The sequence below is a fragment of the Carcharhinus amblyrhynchos genome, chromosome 15 (assembly GCF_965287045.1).
Source record: "Carcharhinus amblyrhynchos chromosome 15, sCarAmb.v2.hapA, whole genome shotgun sequence".
NCBI lineage: Eukaryota > Metazoa > Chordata > Chondrichthyes > Carcharhiniformes > Carcharhinidae > Carcharhinus > Carcharhinus amblyrhynchos.
Genome location: NC_137338.1, coordinates 14,062,348 through 14,079,446, shown reverse-complemented (window position 1 = coordinate 14,079,446; position 17,099 = coordinate 14,062,348). Strand labels below are relative to the sequence as shown.

The following is a 17,099-nucleotide window of genomic DNA, read 5'->3' as shown; positions in this document are numbered from 1 at the left end:
AACCACCCCCCCTTTATCTTGAGGCTGTGCCCCCTAGTCCTATTATCCTTTCTGAGCAGGAAGAGTCTCTCCACCTCTATCCGATCCATCCCATTGATCATCTTATACGTCCCAATGAGATCTCCCCTCATTCTTCTAAACTCTAATGAGTACAAGCCTAGTTTATTCAGCCTCTCCTCATAGCTCAACCCCCTCAACTCCGGCATCAGCCTAGTAAACCTCCTCTGCACTCCCTCCAAGGCCAAAATATCCTTGCGTAAGTACGGCGCCCAAAACTGCACACAGTACTCCAGCTGCGGCCTCACCAATGCCCTATACAGCCGCAGCAAGACCTCCCTACTTTTATATTCAATCCCCCTCGCTATGAAGGCCAGCATCCCATTCGCCTTCCTGATCACCTGCTGCACCTGCAAGCTGGGTTTTTGCGACTCATGCACAAGGACCCCAAGGTCCCTCTGCACCGTCGCCTGCTGCAGTTTTTCGCCACGTAAGTGATAATCCTTCCTACCATTATTCCTACCAAAGTGGACCACCTCGCACTTGCCAACATTAAATTCCATTTGCCATTTCCTGGCCCATTCGCCCAGCCTATCTAGATCCTTCTGTAGACTCTCCACACCCTCCGCACAATTTGCCTTTCCTCCAATCTTGGTGTCATCAGCAAATTTTGACACCCTACACTCGGTTCCCTCCTCCAGATCATCTATATAAATGGTAAATAGCTGAGGCCCCAGCACCGACCCCTGAGGCACTCCACTAGTCACCATCCGCCAATCCGAATAGCACCCATTGACCCCCACTATATATAACTATATTATTATATATTAATATAATTATATATTATAATAATATTAATATAATTATATATATTAATATAATTATATATTATATATTATTATATTGTTATATATACCCCCAATATATTATTTGATTTAACCTGACATCTATTCATCCAATCTATTAACTTGCTATATTCTTTTGAAGTTGTTTACAACCTTCTTCACTTAAGATTTGTTTTATTCTTACACAGGCATCACTGGTTAGGCCAGCATTTATTGCATATCCCAAACTGCCTTTGAAAAGATGGTGGCGAGACGTCTTTTTGAACCACTGAGGTCCAGGTGGTGTAGGTACACCAAGTGCTGTTTGGTAGGGGGTTCCAGTGTTTTGACCCTGTGACGTGAAGTAATTACAGTTCTAAGTCAGGATGGTGTATGATGTGGAGGGGAACTTGCAAGCGGTGATGCTTCAAGCTCTTGTGCTTTCAGATAGTAAAGGTGTCAGGTTTAGGAAGTGCTGTCGAAGGAGCCATTGAGTTCTTGCAGTGTATTTTGTAGGTAGTGCACACTGCTGTCCCTGTGTGCCAGTGATGGAAGAGTAAATATTTAGATGCTTAAAATGGTGGATGGCCAATCAAGCACACTGCTTTGCCTTGGATGGTGTTGAGCTTCTTGAGTGTTGTTGAAAGTTGCACTCATTTGGGCAAGTGGAGAGTATTCCATCACACTCCTTACTTACGTCTTATAAATGGTGGACATGTTTTGGGGAGTCACCAAGTGAGTTCCTCACTGCAGAATTCTAAGTCTCTGATCCGCTCTGGGAGCCACAGTATTCATGTAGTTGGCCCGGTTCAGTTTGTGATCAATGTTGTTTGTGCAGTTGTAAATGTAATATTTTATTTCATCTACAAAAAAACTTGATTGTTTGCCTTCAAATCAGATTTTGTATACTGTGAGAGGTGTCGGTGGTCTAGGGACAACTTGCTTTGTGATTTTCTCTTATTAGGTGTACTGTAGCAGAAATGGGAAATGTTGTGGAAGAGCAATCAAAAGCACCTTGCATCATTCCACACTGTTGTCCAGGCAATTCTGTTTTGACTTGCTTAATAATGTATTTAAAAGGTCTCTTGAGAATGAATACTTAAATTAGCTCATTTTGTTTTATATTTCAAGTGACAGAAATGTCATTGTGTTCATATATATATATACACACACCTTTGATTTAATCACTTTCATTTTTTCTAGGATGTGGAGCATATGTAAATAACTAAGTATTGTTAAACGAATTAATAGAAATGCTGTTTTCAATAGCAAATACAAAGTTGAGAAGTACCAGGATGATTTCCAAAAAAAAAGTTTGAATTCAACGAGTTCTCAGAAATAAGTCCAGTTTAAATATGAATACAAAGTTCACCAAGAAAAGATGAAGGATGTCTGATTTGGTATTCAGCAATAATATATTATTCAAAATTAATCAGTTACACATATTAAGCTAGAGTAATATTTATCCATAGAACTTTCTCGTTCAGTTTGATGCTGACCATGACCATTTAATTATAAGTAAATTCTAACCATACATTTTAGTTTGTAAACATACATAATCTATTATTTCAACGATTACTTACTGTCAAAAATTGCATCTGATGCTGTGACTAATTATTAAAATATCATGCTCACCCACATGTTATTAACACATTACCATTCTGGTCATGTTTACACAAATTCTTAACCATCTATATTGGATTCAGGCAAGTGGATAAAAATTAACCTCATTACTAATCCAAATTTGGATCTTTCAAATCTAAAATGAGTTCAAACTAATTAGATTATCCATCTAAAAGACCGTTCTCAATACGCAAATTTTTGCTACATCGTTTGCATACTAAAATGATCAGACGGAAGACTATTCCGAAAATACTGCTGTTCTCTATTTCCAAAATTATGAGAGATTTACTCTGCCTCACTGAAAACATCTGTATTTTTGTAGTATCATATGCTGTGCTGCTATATTATTATTCATGATCTTCTGTTCACTACTTGGTAAAATGTCCTTTAGGGCAATTTACCAAATGACATTTTTTCTTAGATGCAGAACTCTGAGATGCAAAGTGATGTAGGTGTCCTAGTGCATGAATCTCAAAAGGCTAGTATGCAGGTACAGCAAATAATTAGGAAAGTTAATAGTCATTTGTTACTAGAGAAATTGAATATAGAAATAGGGAGTTATGCTTCAGTCACACAGGACATTGGTGATACCATATGTGGGGTGCTTTGTACAGCATTGGTCCCCTTATTTAAGGAAGGACATAATTGCATCAGAAGCAGTTCAGAGAATGTTTACTAAACTAAAACCTGGACTGAGTGGCTTTTCATACAAGGAAATGTTGGTCAGGCTAGACTTGTATCCTTTAGAGTTTAGAAGAGTAAGAGGTGTTTTGATTGAAACATACAAGTTCCTGAGAGGTCTTGACAGGGTTGATGTGGAGAGGATTTTTCCTCTTGTGGGAGATTCGAGGGAGCACTGTTTAAAAATGAGAGGTCGCCCATTTAGGACAAGAATGAGGAGTTTTTTTCTCTTTTGGTTTTTGGAGCTCTCTTCCTCAAAAAATGGTGGAAGCAAAGTCTGAATTATTTTAAGGGAGAGATAGATAGATTATTGATAAAACAAGGGTGAAAGGATATTAACAGTGGGTGAGGATGTGGAGTTGCAGCTACAGTCAAATCAGCCATGATCTTATTGAATGGCGAAGCAGGAAGGGCTGAATGGCCTAATCCTGCTCCTATTTTATCTCTTTGTTTTCTTAAAACAATTCAATACAGGCTACAGTCATCATTAGAAAATTGCCAACTTTTATGCTCAAGCCTCAAATCCCCAAAGCAGTTTATTCCCAAAGCAGGAAAGTGGAACTGAGCCACTTCAGATCAGCCATGATCTTATTGAATGGCGGGGCAGGCTCGAAGGGCTAGATGGCCTACTCCTGCTCCTATTTCTTATGTTCACACCATTTGGACCAGGTAACATGAATTGTGCAGTTCCAAAAATTGAAACTTTATAAAAGGTATTGATCAATCCAATCTAAATATCATTTAAAATTCACAAAAGGTGAATCTTGAGTTCTTTAAAATTGTACTCACCTCATCGTAATAAAATCTGAAATCTGCCCTTTTTGATCTCATGTCCCACAACACAACTGTTCCAGTTTCAAATCCCATGAGCAGCTGCAACATAAAATTGGAGGCATATTATCAATTTCAATATACTTCTATCAAATCTAACTTGAATGTGTCAACACAATACACTGCATTTTTACATGTAAATGCTTGTGCTTCTTTGCTGCAGCACTGTGCATATATATTAGTGTAGAAACTTCAAAAGAAGAAAAATGTACAGTAAATGCATATCACTTTATACTTAGCGGTATTAAGTCTGTGTTGTGAGTCTGCAGAAGGGACAATCTTTTTAAATGTGGGATTCAATCACCATCTAATATATACAGCCATTACAAATTCCAGGACAATTGAATATATTTCATTGCAGTTTGATGTTTAAAGTAAGATGTTGCTAATACACAAGTTAAGGTTTCTGAGATGGCATGTGTATTGTAATTTTAAAAGCAAAATATCACTTCATCTGTTTGCACTTTTCCAAAATTTGCTCATTTCGGCAGTATATAAAAAAACAACCATTGGACACAGTATTTCCAAAGCTGTTGGCACGTAATTGTAAATAACATGCAATTGATAGGAATGATGCATGCAGATAACATTTTAACAATAATGATAATTGTGAGATATAATGACTGCTATGCTTTTAAATAACAAATATTAATTCAAATTCTGTTACACATTAGATGGGAATTCCCTGGCCCAGCGCGGCAAATTCAGAGACCGAGAAGAGTTGGAAGGGCTGCAGGAAAATTGCAGGATAACTGGCCAACATAATCCTGGAAGAAATTTTTGGAAAAAACAATCACATGGAACGAAACTTAGCTACTGAAAATTATAGTACATCTGATCATCTCAGATGTATGGATCTATGCTTAATGTATCAGCAACAAGTCTTATTTTAAACATTCAGCTGTTTCAATCTCTTCACTTTGGAAAGAAGGAACTTAGCAGTGATACCTTATGGAGAGGGACTTGAAAGCTCACCTCTAAGTATTTTTGTTTTCATTTATTTGCATGCTAATCTTCATACTTACATTTTAGTTAATAACTTTATCACTTTTTACAAAAATAACTTGCAGCAACAGTTTTGAAATAAACTAAGCTTTAACTTGTTTAAGACTTCTGGGTTTTTAAAAATTGAAAGTCATAAATTATAAAGGAGGCTAAATACAGATGCACAAATTCTTAGTTTGTGGACCACTTTAAGGAAATGTCATTTACGTGGACGTAACACAATTAGCAAGGTTCTAGGCATCGTAGGCAGGGAGAGGATGGTGTTACCGGTGGCTGTGAAAATGACAATAGCCCTGAATTTCTTTACAGCAGGATTCTTCTAGGCAGGAGCAAATGATTGTCTAACTGTCACGAACCATCCTGATGTTATCTGCGAGGGTGTCCCAACTTAAAACGCTGTTTTGTGGTGGTATATAGTTTTGTTTTTGGAATGGTGTGAAGAGTCACATGAAACCCCAGTAAAAATAACCAGTCCAGTCATCATATAACAATTATTAAAGATTGTTTATTAAGAAAAGATAAGTACACACAAACAGGACTACAATACTCTTAAGAAAATTAGTATGTCGATCACTAAACACCTACACAGTTACGTAGAAATTACCCCTTGTTCCAAAATATATCTACGATTCCTGAACTTCTTAAGGCTTCCCTTTTCCCAAGCAACATCCAAATTAAATAATAACTCAAATTCAGCTTATAGGTACCACATAATACAAGGCTGAGGATCAAGTCAGGAAAATATATTTTCCTGGTCCAGCAAACATACTTAAACTGCCTTTACGAAGGCTTCTGCTCTGCTTGGCTCTCGGACTTAGACACAGGCCTAGCTTCCCGGCTCTGAATTGTGGACTGCTCTGAGACTATTAGATATAAATTCATCTCTTGGTTGCTAGTTGTAAACTTGCATGTCTACTTCTGGCAATTATACCATTTTTCTACTTTGATACTTCATTCTGTGTATTTGACTGTCAGCATCTCTCAAATTCCTTCACTCTAGAAATTAACATGTGCATACTTCCATTGATCTTTCAATCATCCAGGTAAGTTGGTTCCTATGAATATGATTTACACCTGGTTCTGTCTACTTGCCTGCTAATCTCATTACTAGAAAAATCATCTATTTTGAATGCTGGCTACTGTTGTTGTGAGGCAGATTTCTACCCGTTGCTAAGCAGAACACATCTGATCATGCCTTATTAAATTTTTATTACTGCTGTTAGTAGACAGAGTAAGAAGTCTCACAGCACCAGGTTAAAGTCCAACAGGTTTATTTGGTAAGAAAAGCCACTGGGTTTCGGAGCGCTGCTCCTTCATCAGATGAGCACCTGCTGATTTCCAACAAGTTTGCTGCCCATTGCTGCAGTGATGTAGCAGATGCTGTATATCAGGGAAGGGAAACTGTGAAGCCTTTGAATAGAAAAAAGCAGGCACAGCACATACGAGTTTTTGTTAACACTGTGGTAGAGTATTCAGCAACTGTACGCACATAGTTTTGTGGGAGTTGCATCTCACTTGCGGAAGGAGCCTTGGAGGGAGTGCAGAGAAGGCTCATTAGGCTGATACCGGAGATGAGGGGGTTAGCCTATGAAGAGAGACTGAGTAGACTGGGTCTATGCTCGTTGGAGTTTAGAAGGCTGAGGGGGGAGCTTATAGAGACGTATAAGATAATGAAGGGGATAAATAGGGTAGAGGTAGAGAGATTCTTCTCGCTTAGAAAGGATAGCAGGACTAGAGGGCATAGCCTCAAGATAAGGGGGGGGGGGGGGGGCGGCAGTTTAGAGCGGAGTTGAGGAGGAACTTCTTCACTCAAAGGGTGGTGAATCTCTGGAATTCTCTGCCTGTTGAAGCGGTGGAGGCTACCTCGCTAAATATATTTAAGTCACGGGTAGATAGGTTTCTGACAGACAAGGGAATTAAGGGTTATGCGGAGAAAGCGGGAAAATGGAACTGATCCACTTCAGATCAGCCATGATCTTATTGAATGGCGGGGTAGGCTCGAAGGGCTAGATGGCCTACTCCTGCTCCTATTTCTTATGTTCTTATGTAGACAGGGGCATGTCCTCCACTATGCTTCCTCAAGCTAATGACTATCTCCTTCATTTTGTTGACACTGAGGGAGAGATTATTGTGGTTGCACCAGTTCACCAGATTCTCTATCTCTTTTGTGTACTCCACCTTATCATTGCATAAGATACGACCCGCTACAATGGTGTCATTTGGAAACCTGTGAATTGAGTTGGAGGGGAATTTGGCCACACAATCATAAGCATCTAAGGGGTAGAGTAAAGGGCTGAGGACACAGCCTTGTGGGACACTAGTGTTGAGGATGACTTTAGGGGGAGGTGTTGTTGTCTATTCTTACTGATTGCAGTCTGTGGATTAGGAAATCTGGGATCCAGTAGCAGAGGGAGAAGCCAATCCCTCGGCTACAGTTTGAAGATGAATTTTGTAGGAATAATGCTGTTGAAGACTGAACAGCAGTCAATAAATCAGAATCTGACATAGGTGTCTTTGTTATTCAGGTGCTTCAGGATTGAGTGCAGGGCTAGGGAGATGGCATCTGCTATGGACCTGTTGCAGTGATAGGTGAACTGTAGTGGATTCCGGCAATCTGGAAGCCAGAGCTGATTTGTGCCACAACTAATCTTTCGAAATTCCTCATAACGATGGATGTCAGAGCCATTGGACATTAGTCGTTTTGGTATGCTGCTTGGCTTTTCTTTGGTACAGGGATTATGGTGGTCTTCCTGAAGCAGAAAGGACCTCAGATTGTGTAAAGAAAGGTTAAAGACTCTGCAAATACTCCCGCCAACCGGTCCATGCAGGATCTAAGTGCCCGTTTGGATATCCCATCCGGGCCAATCGCTTTCTGCTTCCCTGTACATGATTGCTCATACAACAATAGTTGCCAAGAACAAAACCACACATCCCCATTGTTCATTGTCCCACATTTTACCATCACTCTGGCAAGGTCCGTCACAACATCCTTTTAGCTGCACTGCTGAAATAAAATCCATCAAAGACCATCTGTTCCATAGCAACCTTATCTAATGAAACCACCAATATTTCATACAAAAGTCAATTAAATGGCCCCTGTACAATCCCCTTAGTATCCATCTTGTAGATACCTTTACCAGGCATCTGTAGTGCCACTTCATTTATTACAGCATGTCAGGTGAAAGCTGCTGACTTTCAGAGGTGGAGATTGCAAAAGCATTTCATGATGGCCTCAAGCAACTTTGGGCCTAGAATGTCCAGCTTTGGACAGCAACACCACAGTATGGGTGACCTGAGCTGGCTAGCTACGCAGCAATAGCAGGCTGCTGCTGGAGTGGCAATGATGGGAGCATGAAAGCTGTCATCCTAAGAGAGACAGAAGCACAGAAGAGTCTCCATGGAACCACTGCCACAGCAATCCAAGTAATCTATTGGAGCACAGATTGGTGGGCTGAGTCTTACAGTTATTTATGGCATTTTCCATCTTGTCCACCAAGACTAACCCAGTTCTCTAAGCAGCGATCCAATCAGTTCCACTCCCTCACTCTATCCTCATTGCCCTGCAAATTTATTTCCTTTAAGTGCTCATCACTGATCATCTCGGCTTTGATCACCCTTGCGGGCAACAGGTTCTAGTTCAATACATTAAAACTGTAATATAGGGGTAGGCACATAGAGGTTAATGTGGAAATGAATATAGTAAGACAGCATATGACTTGCACCCAAGGTCAGTCAAGTGTTGAACAAAGCCAGCAAGTATGGAGGCAGCAAGTATGGAGGCAGCTCCTAGCTTCCCCCTTTTACTGTATATTGGCAAATAGTTCTAAGAGTCAATAAAGACTTACAAGTTAACTTACATATAATTATTAAGACTTCTTTGGACCTACCAAACTGTAACTAACACTTTAAGGCCAGATCTTGAAACCTGATTTGAGCACTGGTGTCTGTAGCCTTGACAATAATATTCTGAGTCTACATGGCAACAAGCTGAGATTTTATGACTCATTCGAAGTTTCTGCTCAGATGTTTGGTGGTTTCTGCTTATGCTGCAAAGAAAATTGAGATATTAGACATCAGATGGTACATGATAGTCAGGTCCTCAAGTATTCTTGCACTGTTGGCTACCACTCCTACACTGGAATAAATGTACAAAGGGTACAAAGCCCTTTGCTTAATTGAAGCTGGACTTATCCATGCTTCATGACAAAGAAAGCAGACTTTCTAGCTGGCATGTCAATGCATCAAGTATTTCTATGTATATGCCCATCAGCTTTTCTCTATATGTTATCTCATCAAAGTCCTCATCTCTGCTGCACATCCGATGTGGGACTCCATCTTCCTGGTGAATTAGCACTGACATGATCCCTGTGACCAGTGATTACCATGTACAGACCTCACCGCTCAGCTGCCCCCTAAAGTACGTGCAATGTAGTATTTGAGCTGCTGGTTGCAAGTATGAGATTGTTTTTTTTATCATCAGGGGATTGTCCTGATCTGCTTACAAATCAAATTTGCACTTCTGCTAGACCAGCTGACAGTTCTCCCTTCTGATACCCAAGTACAAAAGTAGAATTGTAATAATGGAACTGATCTGTGGGGAATAAATAGGACCATGTATACACCATCCTCAACTTGTATATCAGAAAAGGCTGAGAGATATGAGAAGGTGAGATGCAAGATGGTGGGTTAAATAGAAAAATAGTAATCTTCCATGGACTCAGCCCCACCACTGGTCATAGCTTCATGGTAGTCATTCCAATTATAGTGACCAGTATCTCCTCCATGGGGTATACAGCCAGGTTCTTCATTTGTTAGATGCTGCTATTTCACTGTGTGCCAACCTCTAAGAGACAAGGAAGTATGTTAGCTAGTGTGATACAATATATTTGGTGATGCTGTTTTTTGCATTTGATATTTGTTGCATAAAGTTAAACCTCACGGGATCCAGGATGAGGTATCTAAATGGATACAAAATTGGCTTAGGGTGGTTGTAGAGAGTTGTTTTTCAATCTGGAGGCCTGTGACCAGCGGTGTGCCTCAGGGATCAGTGCTGAGCCCACTATTATTTGTCATTTATATTAATGATTTGGATGAGAATATAGGGGGCATGGTTAGTAAGTTTGCAGACGACACCAAGTTGGGTGGCATTGTGGACAGTGAGGAAGGTTATGTCTAGCTGCAGCGGAATCTTGATCGTTTGGGCCAGTGGGCTGACGAATGCAGATGGAGTTTAATTTAGGCAAATGCTAGGTAATGCATTTTGGTAGACTGAACCAGGGCAGGACTTTCTGAGTTACCGAACAAAAGAGATTTAGGGGTACAAGTTCACAGCTCCTTGAAAATGGACTCACAGGTGGACAGGGTGGTGAAGAAAGCATTTGGCATGCTTGGTTTCATCAGTCAGAACACTGAATACAAGAGTTGGGATGTCTTGTTGAAGTGCTACAAGACATTGGTAAGGCCACACTTGGAATACTGTGTGCAATTCTGGTCACCCTATTATAGAAAGGATATTATTAAACTAGAAAGAATAAAGATTTACTAGGATACTACCGGGACTTGTTGGATTGAGTTATAAGGAGAGGCTGAATAGACTGGAACTTTTTCTCTGGAGCGTAGGAGGCTGAGAGGTGACCTTATAGCGGTCTATAAAATAATGAGGGACATAGACAAGGTAGATAGTCAATATCTTTTCCCAAAGGTAAGGGGTCTAGAACTAGAGGGCATAGGTTTAAGGCGAGAGGGGAGAGATACACAAGTGTCCAGAGGGGCAATTTTTGCACACAGAGGGTGGTGAGTGTCAGGAAGAAGCTGCCAGAGGTAGTAGTAGAGGCAGGTACAATTTTATCTTTTAAAAAGCATTTAGATGGTTACATGGGTACGATGGGCATAGAGGGATATGGGCCAAATGCAGGCAATTGGGATTAGCTTAGGGGTTTTAAAAAAAAATGGCATGGACAAGTTGGGCCGAAGGGCCTATTTCCATGCAGTAAACCTTTATGACTCTATGCTGTAATTTAATGATGAATGACCTTGATTATCATGAAACAGGAAGTGTATGACTGTGTGGTCATATAATTCCTGTTTCCAGATCCTCAATGATCTTCATGATTATTTGTTCCCATTACATCCCAAGCACTTGTCTGGAGGGTTCCCAACTTATTATGGATGACAGGACATTTTTCTTGTTCACCTCCTGCACCCAGGTCTAGAGTGTTGCATGAGAAAATCTGGGATCCTACTAATTGCCATCTTCATGTTGGTCAGTACGTCCTGCAGCCAGAAAAGAAAGCTGACTAATGTAGGCTAACTTTAAGCAGTGTCAACCTTGTTCAAACTTGTGCCCTCTGTGGAGGTATACAGCCACCGCAACAACACTTAAAATTTGGAAACCACACCATTTGTCAATTCTATTAAAATTAACAGGCAGCATGAAATACATGTGCTACCTGCACTACTTTGAACATGTATGGTTTACTTACACAAAGATCCATGTGCCCACTTTTGGGAACTATCAATTTTTAGTTGATCTTCCATAGTGTTTCACAAGTGGATTCCAGATGTTCTGACAGTTCTCAGGTGAAGTGGGATTACATATTGGAAGGCAATTAGACCAGTGGAAAAGGAAGGCACTGAAGCTTAAATTCCTTAGTATTTGGCCTGAAATATTTGACATGCTGGGCTCAGTACCAGAACAGAGATGCAAGAGTCATCTGAAATCCATCTTCATGTTTTACTGGAATACAAATCCTTTGAACTTCTGTGTCTCATATGGCAAACCAGCCCACAGGTAAGCTCAAAGAGTGGGTGAACAAACATGGTGTAGGTTGCTAAAAGCTTAATGTGACGACAGAAGGAGCACACCTAGTAAAGAAAGCCTACTTGCTAGCTTCTTTGGTGGCTTTCAGTGGCCTCTTTACATGCCTGGGGAAAGGTAACCAGGTGATTTACAAAAACAATTGTTAACTTCGGTGTTCTTTATTCTCGAGAAAGAAATAATCTTAATTAGTTCAATTGAAACAGAAGCTACGACACAACCTTAGAAACAAAGTTATATCCAATAATAAAATACCCACTTTTCTCCTTGAAGTGAGGGGAGTAAGAGAATGAAGGCTAACCTTACTGAGGTTTATAAATTCACGAGGAATGAGTCATTTTCCCAGGAAAGGGGAATTGAAAACTAGAGGGCATAGGTTTAAGGTGCAAGGGGAAAGATTTAAGAACAACTGGAGGATCAACTTCTTCACGCAGAGGCTGGTGCATGTACAGAATGAGCTGCCAGAGAAAATGGTTGAATCAGATACAATGGCAACATTTAAAAAGTATTTGGATAAGTACATGGATGGGAAAGGATTAGAGGGATATGGGCCAAATGTGGGCATTTTGTTTACCCAATTCAAAGCAGATGAACTCAAGAATCATTTCCAAAGATCCCCAACTATGTCCTCCTGCTACTGGCTTTCTCGTCAGGCAGCCAGCCATCTTATCAATTGGCCAGTTGCCAGGAAGGAAACAGAACAAGAGAGCATTCAGTGAATAGCAGGACACTAGGAGGTGCAGAGGAACAAAGGAATCTTGCGATGCTTGTCCATACATCTCTGAAGGTCACAGGGCAGGTTAATCAGGTATTTAAGAAGGCATACAGGTCACTAGTTATGGCATAGATTATAAGAGCAAAACTTTGGTTAGGGCACAGCTGGAGTATCACAGAATCACAGAAACCCTACAATGCAGAAAGAGGCCATTTGGCCCATTGAGTCTGCACTGACCACAATCCCATGCAGGCCCTACTCCTATATCCCTACATATTTTACCCGCTAATCCCTCTAACCTACACATCTCAGGACGCTAAGGGACAATTTTAGCATGACCAATCAACCTAACCCACACATCTTTGGACTGTGGGAGGAAACCGGAGCACCCAGAGGAAACCCATGCAGATCTGAGGAGAATGTGCAAAATAGTGTGTGCGGTTCTGGTTGCCACACTATAGAAAGGATGTAGAGAGAGAAAGTGCAAAGGAAATTTATCAGGATGTTGCCTGCGATGGAACATTTGAGCTATAAAGAGACGTTGGATAGGCTCCAGGTGTTTTATTTAGAACAGAAAAGGCTGAGGGAGGACCTGATTGAATGTGTAGGATTATGAGAGGTATGGACCCAAAATGTATTTTGGGTAAAAGAGATGGGCTTTGCAAGTGACACCTTGCATCCTGAAAATACACTGTAAAAGTGTATTTTCACTAAGTGCATTATTGTTCAGCAGCATACTAAGATGAGCAATTTGAGCATTGCATTTCTGTCTGTTTTCATGGAACAAAAATGTAAAGATTAAATGGGTGTAGTTGCAAAAGGAATAAAGGAGAAAGAAAAACAAGAACTTCTGCAGGAAAAGGAAGAAATGGAGGAAGAAAATACAGATGTCAAGTTTAAAGTTTATTTTATTACTGTCACAAGTAGGCTTACATTAACACTACAATGAAGTTACTGTGACAATCCCCGAGTTGCCAGTCCAACGCCTGTTCGAGTACACTGAGGGAGAATTTAGCATGGCTAATGCACCTAACTAGCATGTCTTTCAGATTGTGGGTGGAAACTGGAGCATCCAGAGGAAAACCATGCAGACATGGGGAGAATGTGTAGACTCCGTGGATAGGTTTATGGACGAAAAGGGATTGGTTTAGGTTAGTGGGTCATTGTTTTGTAACTGGTCGGCGCAACATCGTGGGCCGAAGGGCCTGTTCTGCGCTGTAATGTTCTATGTTCTATGTTCCACACAGACAGTTACCCAAGTTGGGAATCAAACCTGTCTTTTTTCCAATATTCCGCCCGTCACAAGGAAGAGGAAGCGTAAGAAGAGAGAAAAGAGGAATAACTCCCAATTTGCTGAACCAGATGCCATATTGCATGGTTTCTACTCAAAGCCAGGCCTTTCTTGTATATTTTAATTATAATAAATTGATGCTTGGACAAACAATTTCTGAGGTCCAAGATGCCTGCTAATCAAACATTCAGCCATTTGGAAAGTTCTGGAAGAGGGTGCAGAGGTGATTCCCCAGAATGACGCCAGAGATAAAGAATTTATTGTAAAGTATGTGAATAGAGCAAATAAAAAGTCACAGGTGTACAATAATGGGCAATAATTCTCTTTCAAAAAGTCAGTACAGGCATAAGCCACCAAAATCTTGTGGAGGCAACGGAGCTTTAACCTACCAGTCGAGACCTGGCAAGACTCCTGCATCACCTTATTTAGAGAAGGCAGTGAATCACATGATTTTTGATAAGTCATTAGTAGAGCTTCCCTGGGATAAAGGCCTACTGGCTAAGAGCTATCAATCAATCAGAGGACTCCACTCTATTAATGGCAGCACCACTGGGAGTTGGTGATTGCTACTGGTTAAACGCCTACTTGAAGCCTAGGATCATCGCTAGATCCCAAACCAGAGGTGATTGATGATGGGAGGAACAGTGCAGAAGGAAGTAAATTCAGCCCATCGAATTTGCACCGAATCTCCTCACAATCATCTTACCCAGGCCAACACGCTATCCTATCCCTATAACTCCTTACGTTTACATTGGCTAATTCACCCTACCTCGACATCCTTGGGTTAGGGAAGAAAACCAAGCAGACTCAAGGAGAATGAGCAAACTCCACACAGTCACCAAAGGCCAGAATTACCACAGGCCCTTGGCATGTGAGGCAGCAGTGCTAAACATTTTACCACGATGTTGTATTGGCACAAAAGGCAGGAGTGTGACTCTTAACCAACATCAATTGGCCACTGAAGGGCCAGAATTAGCAGTAGGCAATCCCTGGGCCTTCTCACCATAGACTTAATTGGGTGGAGGCAGGCAGGTGGCAGGATCTTCACCAATCACCTTACCACTTTATTAAATGCTACACGGCCATCAAACACATTCACAAGATTCCCATGAGCATAAAATTCCACCCTAAGTTTAATTTTCCACATTGCACTCCATTTTCCATAGTTTTGCCCTCTCTCAGTCTGCCTTTGCTGCTTCATTCAAACTCAAGTTACACGGCCTCCAAAGTAGTGTCATCTGCAAATGCAATTTTAAAATAAGGTTATTTGAGTCTTATTATGAATTAAGTTAGAGGCTTTTACATAATATTAGGTGCTCATTGGGGATAGTCAATTGGTCATAGAACATTGAATGACACCATCAGAATCCTCAAACCACTCATCAGCCAAACATTTGCTGCACTGGCGATATAATGATGACCTTCAGTTGCAAGGCCTGATCCCCCAAATTTGAATACCTGCCAAAATTTGCTGGGGAACACATTTGACTACACCAAACAGAACACAATGACAAGATCAGAAGCAGTGGAGCCAATGTCCAATACAGATATAAACTACAAGAGATTGTGCTTGCTTTGTAAATAGTCATTTAGTGAATTTTTCTGCCAATCATACATGCACACACGTACCAAATTTTACTGTATATCATCAAAATTATGTATTTAACTGCTTAAAAATAAACACAACTAAAGAGCACCTCTAATGAATACTGAAACTAGATTACTAGCTTTTTGGATTGCAAAGCTTAATATGTTCTGTACATGTAAAAGAATTCTGTAGGAGTTTTGTATTATTTAATTATGTGTACAAACCCCAGAGCAGATGCTGAGATTAAACTCTACATTTAATCCTTCTGAACATGACCAGGATTATCTTTGCCTCATTCCCAAAAGTAGAGAATTCAAGAGGAAGAAAAAACAGCACCCATGGGTCATTGCTTTTTCAATTAATTTAATCTATCATTGACTAGTATAAAACAACACAGTAGATAATACTGTACTGAATGACCTCCTCACAAATTTAGATGTTACTGAAAAAAGAGCTATGTTGCTGAAAAGGTTTGGCAACATGTCTCTCTTCTTGGTCATATTGAAGTTCTGTATCACCAATAACTGATTCATATGTTCTTTACGCCTATGTGTTTAAAATCCTTTCATAGCAAACTCCCATTTTAACTTCTATCCAAAATGAAATTGGCAGGTAATCACACTAGTTGCCTCAGCTAGTAGCAAGAGTTCTGAACCATTTTTTAGATTTGGGCCCCTTCAGCACATCTAAGGCAAATTGTCAAGAAATCAATGAGTGCAGCTTGCCATACTAAACGGAGTTTGGGCGGGGGGAGGTGGGAAGTGGGGGAGTTTGGAGGATGGTGCAATCTGGCAGTTCCATGGATGAGCCAAGCCAGAAGACAGCTGTTAAAGGGACCCATAGGCAGCAACACTTTTGTGAGGCTATATAAAGCTTTTATGTTCCTCCTGGTTGCATAAAATTGATCCCACCAAAAAAGAGTCTCTGCAGTTTCTGGAGCAACATTCAACAGTCCCTTTAAGGATCTCTGGTGAGGTCACTCACTGTCTGGTATAAATGATGACAACGTGTGTGAAACATTTTACATTAGAAATATCTGAAAATACAAATAACACCCCAGAACTGGTGTTTGCATGCTGTATCCTGATTTACATATGCCTGGGAAATTCCATTTGGTAGACCTTGGCTATCCAATAACTCTTTCCTATTTTCAATCTGTTTTGCAGGAAGAAACAGAATTTTCATTCCCCTCACACCACCACCACCACCGCAACCCCCCCTCCACCCACCCACCCACCCCCCCATATTGCATCATTCAGCCTTTGCTTTGATCTTGTGAATTCTGATTATCTTGCCAGGCATAGAGTGTTTGCTATGAGATTTACAGAAAGCCTGGGGAGTTCAGTGACAGTTCCTATATTGATTCATCCTTAATATGGTTAGACTATGAATAAAACCAAGAAAGTTATGAACTGCTCAGGATATATGTGCATTTTTTTTTAATGTCAACAAGAATATTTTTTATAGAGGCTGGATTTCACTTGTAATCACTTGCCTCTATTTCCATTGAAAAATTCAGTGAGAAAAGCTCCCTTCTGATCTGTTTTGATGCTTAAGGTGATTTTTTTAAATAATAAAAGCCTGGAAATTGTATGAGGTTCTGCTAGTTTATGGAGATTTATTTATTTATTTTTACACAATCTAACAGTGATAAACTTACCATTCATGCACTAAAGGTTAAATTTCTGCATCAGCACTCCTGGCAATGCTGGACAGAATCTTCTTGG

The 17,099-nt window shown here is 40.4% G+C and overlaps 1 protein-coding gene across 9 annotated transcripts in view; it reads right to left on the bottom strand.

Moving 5' to 3' along the window:
* The window catches only part of stxbp5l (syntaxin binding protein 5L), a 454,881-nt gene that overhangs the window by 241,595 nt on the left and 196,187 nt on the right, over positions 1-17,099 (bottom strand). For all 9 annotated transcript variants that reach the window (XM_080203426.1, XM_080203432.1, XM_080203427.1 and 6 more), the window contains one exon: positions 3,915-3,998. In XM_080203426.1, coding sequence (XP_080059552.1) covers positions 3,915-3,998 — 84 coding nt within the window. The remainder of the gene's footprint in view (positions 1-3,914; positions 3,999-17,099) is intronic.